The sequence below is a fragment of the Coffea eugenioides genome, chromosome 2 (genome assembly GCF_003713205.1).
Source record: "Coffea eugenioides isolate CCC68of chromosome 2, Ceug_1.0, whole genome shotgun sequence".
Lineage (NCBI taxonomy): Eukaryota > Viridiplantae > Streptophyta > Magnoliopsida > Gentianales > Rubiaceae > Coffea > Coffea eugenioides.
Window position 1 is genome coordinate 26,290,831 of NC_040036.1, and position 13,360 is coordinate 26,304,190.

Consider the following 13,360-nt stretch of genomic DNA (forward strand, 5'->3'; position numbering starts at 1 on the left):
TTCTCCCAATCCCAAAACGACAACCCAATAATACGGTGGTCTAAAATGCTTATACCAAATTGGAGATTAAAAAATAAAAAAAAAAGAGATTACATGCCAAAGTTAACAAATCAATCAAAATATGGATGGCAGGGTGAAATAACAAAATTAAAAAAAAAAAGAGAGAGAGAGAGAGGAAAATTTAGGCTTTGTTTGGATTGTATTTTTCTGGATTTTTTGTAGAAAAATTACTGTAGCAATTAGAGATGCGTGAGATAAAAAGGTGATTGGAAAATGTGTTCATGAAAACGTTGTAATTTTACTTTCCAAACAAAGCCTTAGTATTTTACTGTTCTTTTCTTGTTGCAGCAGCAGCAGTAGCAGTAGCAGTAGTCGTGTTTTAATTTTAAAATCGGAAACGCTTCTATTCTTCAAAGCTCAAATTCAAAGTCTATAAATTCCACCATTTCTTCTGTTCTTTGAAGCGCGTTTATGCTCTCCGTGTACTAGTAGCCCACCGCTGGCGCAGGGTGACAAAGTAACAAACCGACGACGCTTAACGAGATCATTTCCCGGGCTCTCAATTCTACCCGGTGTCCTACCCGACCCGACCCACCTGCATCCGCCGCACATTCGGGAAGTTTCTCGCCGGACCACTACCTTCTCCGCCATTCACTGCCGACCAAGCCCCACCTGCTGCTAAATTTTCATTCTCTTTACATTCAAGCAAGTATTAGCGTTAGCGTCAATTTCCAGTACCCATCACTTCTTCTTCTTCTTGTTCTTTGTTCTGTTAAATTTTTGTTTTTTACTTTTCTTTTGGATGTAAACAATTTTCGGTTGGCAATTAATATTCTCGAGGTTTTGCCATGAGCTGATTAAACAATTTTTGGTTGGCAGAAAATTTTGTTTGATTATTATGGACAGCAGTAATCAAAGGGCCGCCGAATCAAGTGGTGCATCATTCTTGGTATTTAATGATTTTGTTCATTACTAGATTAATTTTCCCCCTTTTTGAATTCCTTTCTTCGTTGTTTTCTTTACGACGTGCTATTGCTGATAAAATTAGCCATGATGATGCAATTCATGGATATGATAATTATTCTCCCTTGATGCATCAGTTTGCAACTTTAAGTAGTTTGATAAGATCGTGTTCATCTCTTATTGATGGAGTTTTCCTTAGAATTGGTGATGCTGGTTGAGGGGAAGTGAGAGGAGTGTTGAAGGAAAAATGGGGCTTTTGACAAACTTTAGTGAGTGCTGAACAGGAATTTTTTTTTCTTCCAAAATCAGCTCTCCTTGCATTTACTTTGTCTTAGAGGCATTCCGCAACTTTGATGAACTTGAAGAATAATTTGTGAGAACGCAAATTACTGAGGGAAAGAGGAAAGAAAGTAATTGTCTTAGGATGAGAAGTTGATGTGCTAAGAAGGTATAGTTGTTCCATAGATGAACAAGAGAGTATTCCTGAATGTATACAAGAACCTTCTGCATTAGGGTAGTGCTGCGATTTAGGTAGGTAAGAGGGGATCGTCTTGTGCATGAGTACATTATTGGAAAAGGAAAATTGGTAGGGTGATCTCTTGGTATGGATATAGTTATTGGGAGGAAATGTTATGTGAAAAATAGAAGAGGAAATTTATTAGGAAAAATCTGGTAGGCTGATTTGATTAGGTTTGAACTAACATAATGTGGTGATGCTACAGTGGTGTTTCACTTGGGTGTGTTTCGCATTGTTGAGCATGCCCTCTTGGCTGACCAGCATGAAGTTGCTCTGCTAGATTGCTAGAGTGGTAGGGGAGAACCATTTCTCTTGACTAGTGTAGTATGAGTTGTCTGCAGTGGGTATAGTAACACATACTGTGGTGCCTGCTTGGTGAAACAGAGAGTATAAAGAGAATCTTTGACAGCGGACTGCCAGTTGTCAAGCTGTTGCTGACAATGAGTTGGTTGCGTATGAGACAGTATTTTACTATGCCATGTGTCTAACCGAATATTATCTTTCCACAAGTTCTTCAAATTACCCAAGTCATCAAGTTACTGTGTTTGTCACTTGTAGGGAACAATTAATCCTTATACTCGCTACTTGATTTTGTCTTAATTATTAAAAATTCTACTGATTCTACATTTCTAGCGACCTTACATGAGGGGATATATTAGAGCCCTGAATTGTCCTTTTCAAGTTTTGTGGTATTTCCCTGTTTCCTTCTGTTAGTGTAGGTCTAAGGAGATCTAGTGAAAGAATAGATTTCTTTCCTTCTTGTTATCTTCAATATTTACCTTTTTCTAGAGTTGTGGTAGTGTACATGTGCTTGTCTGTTTGCTATAAAGCCTCTAAAATCATGGTGTGTAACTTTTCTACTAACTGTCATTTTTTCAGGCTAGTGGTGATGCCTTGAGAAATGATCGGCTCTTTCCCCAGCTTTTTACCTCTGTACCATCACTTAATGAAGCTGCCTCTTATTTAGCAGAGACGACTTCACTATTTACTAGCTGTTTTTCTGATTTTTCTGGTAAGTTTTTTTTTTAAAATTTGTAATTAGCCCTTTTCCTTTATGTATACATACATGTCCCTGTGTGTTGTGTACAGCTATCATGTATAAGCATTGCTGAATTATAGTTGTCTTACTTTAGATGCCAAGGATTAACCTCGTAAAAGGCAGATATGATACTATAGGTTTGCGATATCAACGTATCTAGTCACGAACTATATGCATCTCTAGACAACATGAACAATTCTTTCAGTGAAAGTTATGAGATATGTTGAATCACTTCTTTCAACCTTCTTGTTCATAAGCTCAGTGAAGGTCTGGGGTTACCCATTTAATTTTTGTCTGAGAGGATTGGTAAGAGAAAGTAGTCCTTGATTTACTGAGGGTTTGCTTGCTAATTTCTATTTTAGATATCTAATTCCTGTCATACTTCTTTCCCTTTCTTGTCTTTACTTATTTCTCTGTCTGTGTTGTTATCTGTATACTGCAATGGTGTTATTAATCTGCTTGTACTACTAAACTTTATCCACTTCTGCCAGTCATGAGCAGAACTACAAAATCTGATGCGTGTCTTTTTCTAACCTGTGTTACAGTTGATCGTGCACCAGATGATCCTGGTGGAAGAGAAATGGTTACATTGGTGTCTGAAGAAACTAGGGGACAATTAGACAGTAATTATGTGTCTTCACGTGGGAGTACTCTATCACGTGTTGAATCATCTTATGCAGCTCAAGGTGCCCCATCAGTCCATGATGAGATAGCTACTGGCTTAATTGGTGACTCATCTCAAAATTCTAGTGTGCTTGTCAATACAGCTAATAGCAGCCAAAGTAGCATTCCTATATTCCAAGGGTACTGATTTTCCAGTCTAAGTAGAATATGTTTTATGCTAAGTTGCATTTTCTGCCTGGTGTCAAATTGAGTGGTTGCTTGATACCCAATGTTTTCTTCCCAGATACCTTTCTTTACTTACGTGACAAGTCATCACTATTCTGCTTCCCCTGTTTTCAACGTGCTTGTCATCTCAACAAAAAGTAGCTTAAAGTGTTGATTCTGGAATGTGGCATTACTTAATCATTATGGAGCAATATTCATTAGATTACTTGCAGATTGTTCTATTTTAACTTGGAATCTTAAAGTATGGGTTAGTGACTATAATCAACTTTTTCCTTGTGGAACCTTTCTTGCTTTACCTGGAGGCTGGCCATTTTGCTTCTCATACCGGAAATTATAAAATTCTCATATCTCATTGTGAATTCTTGATCATGTTCTCTTGCAGCCTTATTGAGCGAGTGAGGAGGACTGTTCGTGGCTCAGCAGACGACATTGGATGGCTACAACGTACATCGGACTTGCCTCCTGTAGAGGATGGAAATGAAAGATTTGTGGAAATCCTTGATGATATTCGGTAAATTTTTCCTTTTTTTTTTTTGCATAAAATTGGAATTTCCTTCTTGTTTATACAGATTTTGATCCAGGTTGTATTATTCTCTATCAGGCATGGTTTACGCAGGTTGCCAAATACAGTGGTTTACTTGTTAGTTCCAGGTAGCAAAGAATGTATCTTTGTGACTTTTGATAATTCTATGCAGATTAATGTTTGTACTCATAGTTATACTTCATATTAAGTATCATTTTACTGAATATTATGCTGAAAAATTGTAGTCCTACTTCACCATGCTTAAACTTAAGTTTTCAAATTACATTTCATTCTGCACGATATTGAAGTAACCATTTTTTTTTTTTATAAAAACTAAAATTAGACTTCAATTTAAATATAATTTTGAAACTTTGTGCAGGATGACGTAGATTCTACTTTGCGAAAAGTTGATTTTCCTGGGTTTTCACATACTTCATTGAGTTGTGGTAGTGTACATGTGCTTGTCTGTTTGCTATAAAGCCTCTAAAATCATGGTGTGTAACTTTTCTACTAACTGTCATTTTTTCAGGCTAGTGGTGATGCCTTGAGAAATGATCGGCTCTTTCCCCAGCTTTTTACCTCTGTACCATCACTTAATGAAGCTGCCTCTTATTTAGCAGAGACGACTTCACTATTTACTAGCTGTTTTTCTGATTTTTCTGGTAAGTTTTTTTTTTAAAATTTGTAATTAGCCCTTTTCCTTTATGTATACATACATGTCCCTGTGTGTTGTGTACAGCTATCATGTATAAGCATTGCTGAATTATAGTTGTCTTACTTTAGATGCCAAGGATTAACCTCGTAAAAGGCAGATATGATACTATAGGTTTGCGATATCAACGTATCTAGTCACGAACTATATGCATCTCTAGACAACATGAACAATTCTTTCAGTGAAAGTTATGAGATATGTTGAATCACTTCTTTCAACCTTCTTGTTCATAAGCTCAGTGAAGGTCTGGGGTTACCCATTTAATTTTTGTCTGAGAGGATTGGTAAGAGAAAGTAGTCCTTGATTTACTGAGGGTTTGCTTGCTAATTTCTATTTTAGATATCTAATTCCTGTCATACTTCTTTCCCTTTCTTGTCTTTACTTATTTCTCTGTCTGTGTTGTTATCTGTATACTGCAATGGTGTTATTAATCTGCTTGTACTACTAAACTTTATCCACTTCTGCCAGTCATGAGCAGAACTACAAAATCTGATGCGTGTCTTTTTCTAACCTGTGTTACAGTTGATCGTGCACCAGATGATCCTGGTGGAAGAGAAATGGTTACATTGGTGTCTGAAGAAACTAGGGGACAATTAGACAGTAATTATGTGTCTTCACGTGGGAGTACTCTATCACGTGTTGAATCATCTTATGCAGCTCAAGGTGCCCCATCAGTCCATGATGAGATAGCTACTGGCTTAATTGGTGACTCATCTCAAAATTCTAGTGTGCTTGTCAATACAGCTAATAGCAGCCAAAGTAGCATTCCTATATTCCAAGGGTACTGATTTTCCAGTCTAAGTAGAATATGTTTTATGCTAAGTTGCATTTTCTGCCTGGTGTCAAATTGAGTGGTTGCTTGATACCCAATGTTTTCTTCCCAGATACCTTTCTTTACTTACGTGACAAGTCATCACTATTCTGCTTCCCCTGTTTTCAACGTGCTTGTCATCTCAACAAAAAGTAGCTTAAAGTGTTGATTCTGGAATGTGGCATTACTTAATCATTATGGAGCAATATTCATTAGATTACTTGCAGATTGTTCTATTTTAACTTGGAATCTTAAAGTATGGGTTAGTGACTATAATCAACTTTTTCCTTGTGGAACCTTTCTTGCTTTACCTGGAGGCTGGCCATTTTGCTTCTCATACCGGAAATTATAAAATTCTCATATCTCATTGTGAATTCTTGATCATGTTCTCTTGCAGCCTTATTGAGCGAGTGAGGAGGACTGTTCGTGGCTCAGCAGACGACATTGGATGGCTACAACGTACATCGGACTTGCCTCCTGTAGAGGATGGAAATGAAAGATTTGTGGAAATCCTTGATGATATTCGGTAAATTTTTCCTTTTTTTTTTTTGCATAAAATTGGAATTTCCTTCTTGTTTATACAGATTTTGATCCAGGTTGTATTATTCTCTATCAGGCATGGTTTACGCAGGTTGCCAAATACAGTGGTTTACTTGTTAGTTCCAGGTAGCAAAGAATGTATCTTTGTGACTTTTGATAATTCTATGCAGATTAATGTTTGTACTCATAGTTATACTTCATATTAAGTATCATTTTACTGAATATTATGCTGAAAAATTGTAGTCCTACTTCACCATGCTTAAACTTAAGTTTTCAAATTACATTTCATTCTGCACGATATTGAAGTAACCATTTTTTTTTTTTATAAAAACTAAAATTAGACTTCAATTTAAATATAATTTTGAAACTTTGTGCAGGATGACGTAGAACTTTGAAAAGTTGATTTTTGGGTTCACATACTTCATTGTATTGTTCACAGAGCTGCTGGATTTCAAAAGATTCTAGATGGTTTAAGATGTTTTTTCCTAAAAAGAGAAAATTATGAATGATAATATATATATATATATTTAAATTATTTTTCCAAGTAAGGAATCATTAAAGTGTGACTTTCACTTCCATGGTTCGGAGTAAGCAGTGCCCTCAGTATTATTTCCGTGTCTGCAGGTCTTTTCACAATCACAGTCCGCTCTATTTTGTTGGTACTAGGTTCTCTAAGATGGGTCTTACATATATTGCCAAAATCCATAGTGAGGTACACTGCGCCTGCAACTGGTTTGGATTTAGAATTCAGAACATGATTTATTCAGGCTTCAGAAAAAAATGCCAAGGAGATATATATTGAAGAAATCTAAGGAAGCATCAGCTGCTGCATTGTCCATGTATTGGCCTGATTTGAAAGATAAGGTTGCAATTATCCTTATGACTCCCATTGCATATACTGCGTGATTATTATGGTTATGGAAATCCTGGCAAAGTGATTAAGGTATGTCCATTTTTTGCTTCCTTGCACTATTTGATTGTGTTTCAGATTCTGTGTCGCAATACATATGCTTTCCATTTTGGACGAATATTTCTTCAATTCTTCTGCGTCACATGAATTCCCATTTGTAACCAACAAGCACATTATGTCTTTGGGATCATGCAATTAATTCACTTCTTCTAGGAAGACAGGTTATCTGCTATGTCAAACTATCTCTAAACTCTAATCAGCAAGGAACTATCAAGTCAATATGGAAATGGAAAGAAGTGGAAATTTGTCCTAAAATTATGATGTCAGCAATGACTCTCAGGTAGTTTCCAATGCATTAGACTAATAAACTTTCATGCATTCTGAGTTTGTGCATTTGAATGTTGGACCTATTCCGTTACATTAGGTGCATGTAAATCATTCTTCATCTAGTCCTCCTTTTCTTTTGTTAGTAAAAAGGAAGAAAAATTGAAGAGACGAGGAAAGAGGAAAAGCTGGCAAAGTATTTTCAAAATCAGATTTGAAAATGCAGAAGGAAAGTAAAAGGGTGGATGGGATGATCAAAAGTTAATACATTTTGCGGAGTAAGAAGACAAAGTAGACTAAAGTTCTACAGTTTTCAAGAAAATAACCGCCTAGAGAATGACAAAGTGGTTATTGGTCTTCAAAGAGGTAGCGAGGGCCGGAACCATTAGAGGTAGCCAGTTCATTCTATGTCATACTGATAGGAACTGGTTTGATGAGAATTATGTTTACCTTGAGAAGTTGTCAAAGAGTAGTGGAGAAGTTTGGAGTTGCCAAGGAATTAGGTAATAGGAATTCTACCAATTGACATCTTTCCTTAGTGTCAGGATTTATTCATGGATTGACACACAAATACTGGTGGTATGTATAGGGGTGATCACAAAATTAATATATTTTGAGTTTACTTCTCTACTTACTACTTTTATTACTGATCAAATGCAAAAATCAAAGTGGAAAAGTTTTAGACTGTAGTTTGCTGTGATGGGTCACTGTACACCCTCTGTAATTTTGGTCCAAGAGAGAAGGGACATAACATCTTTTTGATATATTTTATGCAATTCTAGTATGTTTTCAAGAGTTTTCTTATGAAGTAATGTATTTTGCATGACTTTCGCTGCTGTATTGAAGGGTGACCTGCAAGCACTTGAAGATATAACTTATGATAAGAGGAAGGAATTCTTGAGGAAGTGGCATTTGCCTGAAGAACTCCCAGTTGTATCTTTCCATACAGAAGCCAACACTTCTGCTGTGGCTTTGGCCACGCTATCCCAGGTGGCACAGGCAGAATTACCCATGTTTGCACCTCTATCTGCAGGCCAACCAGCAACTGTCCCAGTTGTATTGCCTAGTGGTGCTGTGATGGCTGCATGTGCCCAACTGCTTCAGACCAGATATGGTGAGAAGAGTGATGGACTTGTTACCTGCCGTGATGCTGAGGTTCCTGGCTCCATTGTAGTGCGACCAAAGCGTAAACTAGACCATGGCTGGATGGTGTACTCGTCATTGAATGATGATCAATCAGAAGCAGATGCCTCTCAAGTATGTGAAGCTCTACTGACTTTGCTTGTTGAGGTTGGACAGAAGAAGAGACATCAACTTGCAATGAAGGATGAATGAAGCAAAATTTTAATAATGCTTCTACTTTTGTTGATATACTCCCTTATTTTTAGCTGGAGGGCTTAGAATTTGTAACTCTAGAGTCTCAACTTTGGCTATTAAATCAGAACCTCTTTGGCACATGTCTAACTATTAATCTATAATTCATTGATTCTTATTGTTAATCATTCTTGCAGTAGGGTATAATTTTGCATTTTCCCTTAATCCCCAGGTTGATAATCTAATTTGACCTTCTGGTTGTCACCAATGCATTTGTTCTTACATGGGTTGGCGGGCTACGTGCATGCTTCTTCACATCCCAGAATTGTTGGCAAACGTAATCCTCCAACTTATTCTTTCTTAGAAAATTATTGTCTCTCCATGGATTTAACATCAATCTATATACATATCTGCTTCCATCAACGCATGATTTTTGTATGAATTTTGCGATTAAAACAATGGATTTGAAAGGCATCGCCAATGTCAACATAATTCCGCTAAAATATGCATTTTTTGGCGAGTGTTAGGAAACTTCTATAGAGAAGGATATCATAAGCTATGGGTTGGGCGACAATAATTGACGTTATTTTTTTTTGTTTTGAAAAAGGTAAAGCAGACTTGGCAGTAGGGGTGAGCATATTCGGTTCTTACCGAATTCATAACCGATTTCAAATTCAATTCGGTAATTTGAAATCGGGAATTTGGTAATTTGGTACAAATTCGGTACGTACCAAATTCACCGAATTCTAATATGGTATGAAATAGGTAATGAGATTATGAATTAGGTAATAACCGATTTCGCATTCCAATTCGGTAATTGAAATCGGGTACCGCATTACCGCATTCGAATTACCAAATTGGCATATAAAATTATATAATATATAGATAAATGCTATTTAGTATTAGTATATACTACTAATACTTTATTATATTATATAGGTAAATGCTATTAATAATAATTAGTATATGGTATTATCAATTTATCATCATATCATGTACTTATAATAATAATAATATATAATAATGTACAATATATTATTTTAGTATTTGTTAATTGTTATATGACTATAATAATACAAATATATAGTAATACATAACAATATAAGATAACTATAATACTTATTATTTTATACATGAGTAACATGACTAGAATTAGATAATAATTAACACATATGTCATATATGCATATTGCATAATACTAAATATTAAACAATAAACATAATTAGTAATTAAATTTAGATATTGGTAATTTGATACATCATTCATGTTTGAATTATTGAATATTTGAATGCGTAATCTCTAACTTGCAAGTATTAGTGCACTCTACATATTTAACTTAAAAATTCATATTATCTATTCACTAATCTTAATTCTTAAGACTTTAAGTATAGATAAGACAGCTAAGTAGTTAGCACTTAGCAGTGTAAGTGAATGCATATGAATTGCAAATCAATGTACTAGTGTATTGACTTTCACAATAACATGTGTAAGTAAATAAGTTTTTATTTTGATTTGAAATAAATTATAAGTTTGTAACTAATATAAGTTATCACTAGTCATTGTAATTTGTAAGTTTGTAACTAATAGTACTTATTATTAATCAGTGTAAATTATAAATTCATTGTAACTACTAACTAATATTGCTTATTATTAGTCATTGTAAATTATAAATTCATAAATTATCACCAATCATTGTATAGTCTAAGGTTTATTCTAGTTTAAGTTAATCACTTTTTATGTGTTTCTTAAATCATAGACTAAGGATTGCACTTAAACCATCTAAGTAATGTGTTCAAATGAATTATCTATAAAATTATCATTGTCTAATTGAATTGGAAGAAGAATTGAATGCTACAAAAAGAAAAAAAATGAAGATTAGTTAGGCATGGGGGCTTTCTCACCTTCATACTTTCTACTTTCAACTTACTTTTCTCTTTCCCTTGATTCTCCTCTTTATGACTTCAATCACTGATTGTTTGGATTGTAGTTTATTTGTCAAATTTTATTTACTTGCATCTAGGACTGTCAATGGGGCTGGGCCAGCCCGAGCTCGGCTCGCTATGGCCCGACACAAAAGCTCGATGAGCCCGATCATTTAGTGAGCCGATCATTGAGTTTGAGCCTAAAAATTAGGCCCGAATTAAATGTGAGCCGAGCTTGGGCCTTATTAGGCTCAAACCCGATATAGGCCCGGCCCTTTAATTACCTATATATATAATATTTATATTTTGATATTATGTATAATTATATATCCAAATATATTATTACTAAATACTAAATATATACATAAATTACAAAACACAAAAATACATCTAAAAACTCTTTCATGAGCTTTCTTGAGAGCCAATATTGGTAATGCATAACTAAATCTCTAATTTTTCTTATTGGTTGAGTAAATTTTTGTATTGGCATAATATTGGTTGATTTTTTTTTGGTCTACAAACACAAAAATCATCAAGCATATTTGGATTTAAATCACAAGATTATAAAAAAAGTTTCAACTTTTAAAGATGTATTGGCTTATGATCGCATGTTTTATTACTATTTTTCATGCATTTTGAATGGATTAAATATAAATATTGTTGAAAATTTTTTGGTTTATATACGTTTTAAGAACTATTATTTGTTCATGTTTAGTTTTAATATTATAGTCTTGTAAATGTTAAATTAGTTTTACAACTTAATAGTTATAGTAATTATATTAAGAAAATTAAGGAGTAATAAGTGAGTTTGGGCTAAGCCCGATTAAGGCTCACAACCCGAATATTATGTGAGCTGAGTATGAGCTTCACATTTACGAACCCGAAACTCATAGCCCGAAACCCGAAAATGATTCAAATTAAATGAGCTGAGCTTGAACTCATCAAAGCCCGGCTCATTAGGCCCGATTGACAGGCCTACTTGCATCGTCAGCACATTTTTTTAATCATCTCTTTATCTCACATATATCACATTAAAAAAGTACTACCGTATTGTTTTTTTAAAAAATTATCCTAAATAGTCTACTATCTAAACACAAATATTAAAAAAAAGGATTATTATCACTTGACCCCCTTAACATTTGGTGTCACTATCAATTTCTCCTTTAACGTTATTTTTTAATCATTTTACCCCTAAAACTAATTGTCAAACTTAACAGAATGTATTAATTTAAGTGATAAGACATGTTTAACCTTTAAAATTATTATCACTTTACCCCCATAAACTATAACCTTATTATCAATTACCCTGCAGAGTTATTTTTTAGGCAATTTATTTCACCATTAATCCAATTTAATAAGTTAAAAAACTTTATAAGATAGTACCTTCTCTTTTGTATAATAAAAATAATAAAAAATTTAGAGTGGCTCTTCTTATTTTTAGTATCAAGAAAAAAAGTCAAAACATTAATCTCTTCCTTTTTGGTAATCTTATTAATATTGAAAAAAAAATAGAAAAAGAGGGGAGGGAAAGAGAGAGCTCAATTCTTTTTATTTTTTAATACAAACTAGAAAGAATTCAATATTTTTATTATTTTAAAATGACTTTATTTTTCTGTTTATTACCCAATTCCAATCCTAATTTCGAGGATATTAAAGTAATACAATAATATTAGATTCTTCCTTATTTTCTTTATTTGTTAAATCTATTTCTGTTTTCTTCTTTCTTATCTCCTTTTCTTTTTCAAGTATTAATAAGTGTAGAAAAAAATTTGAAAAAACCCTTTTATTTTTATATTTTTGGAATCTTAGTGTAAAAAAAAGGAAGAATAATTATTCCAACTTTTTTATTTTTAATTATATACAAAAAGGTAAATACATTTAAACATTTTTTAACATACATTTTAGATTAATGATAGGGTAACATATGTAGAAAATAATGTTAGAGAGTAAAACGATTGCATTACTATAATGTAAAGGAATAAAGTGATAATAACAATGTAGTAATGCTATAAAATAAAAGGGTATTTGTCAAAATTTTATTAAGATGCTAAGTTGAATGACCTATGGGGTGAAGTAATTAAAAGATAATATTAGGTGGTAAATTGATAATTGTGATATAGTTTAAGAAGATAAAATGATAATAACCCTAAAAAAAAACTAAATTTCTCAAAGAATCAAATGATCCTAAGAGTTTAGGGTTTATTAAGCTTTTAACATTTAGTTATCAGTTTGGCTAAGGTGCTAAGTTTTTTGGAACATAATAGTTTATTTAAAAAGTAACTAAATATAGGAAATATAATAGTTATAATTATGTGTTTTTAAATACTGTAATAAATTATGTACAATATATATGTGTTAATTAATATTCAATGGACACGAATTAGCAAAAATTCTTTAACTGTGGGTCTTCATGTTGGGCCATTTTCTTCTCTCCTTACACGCCCATTGAAGTTCTGATTCCCCACATTAGGCCTGCCATGAGGCATAATAGTAAATCTCTTTTTTGGGCATAATAGTAAATTACTTAGCTACACTGGCACACTCAACGCTAAAACTGGATCACTGGAGTCGAGACTCGAGACCCAGAATTTTGACCAAAAAAAAAAAAAAGAGTCGAGACCCAGAAGAAGGACCCAATTGTGATTCCATTACTTTGACCAATCCCCTCGTGCGGTGACAGATATTCCATACCCAACATGTTACTTGATCGCCGTCCTTCGTTTACTGGGATTTCTTGAACAGCATCAAGCGAACAGTTCGTAAGGTTTGGCCCATTGGTCAGATTGACAAATTTACCCTTCCGAATATTTTTCAATTCCCTTCTTGTTCCAATCCGTTTTTTTTCCCGAAACCCCCCCTCCTTTTTATTTTTTTTTAAATGTCTTTCTTTTCCATATATCAAATCCTTTTTGGAGAGAGAGAGAGAGAGAGAGAGA

General features: G+C 33.9%; 1 protein-coding gene across 1 annotated transcript; it reads left to right on the top strand.

Moving 5' to 3' along the window:
• Positions 1-435: 435 nt before the first annotated feature.
• On the top strand, positions 436-8,687 carry LOC113759341. The gene is made up of 13 exons (XM_027301907.1): positions 436-734; positions 880-949; positions 2,360-2,492; positions 3,065-3,323; positions 3,751-3,879; positions 3,970-4,069; positions 4,271-4,354; positions 4,421-4,553; positions 5,126-5,384; positions 5,812-5,940; positions 6,031-6,130; positions 6,847-6,897; positions 8,035-8,687. The coding sequence occupies exons 2-13, from the start codon at positions 899-901 to the stop codon at positions 8,521-8,523; spliced, it is 1,917 nt and encodes a 638-aa protein (XP_027157708.1). The 5' UTR covers positions 436-734; positions 880-898; the 3' UTR covers positions 8,524-8,687.
• The last annotated feature ends 4,673 nt before the right edge of the window (positions 8,688-13,360 follow it).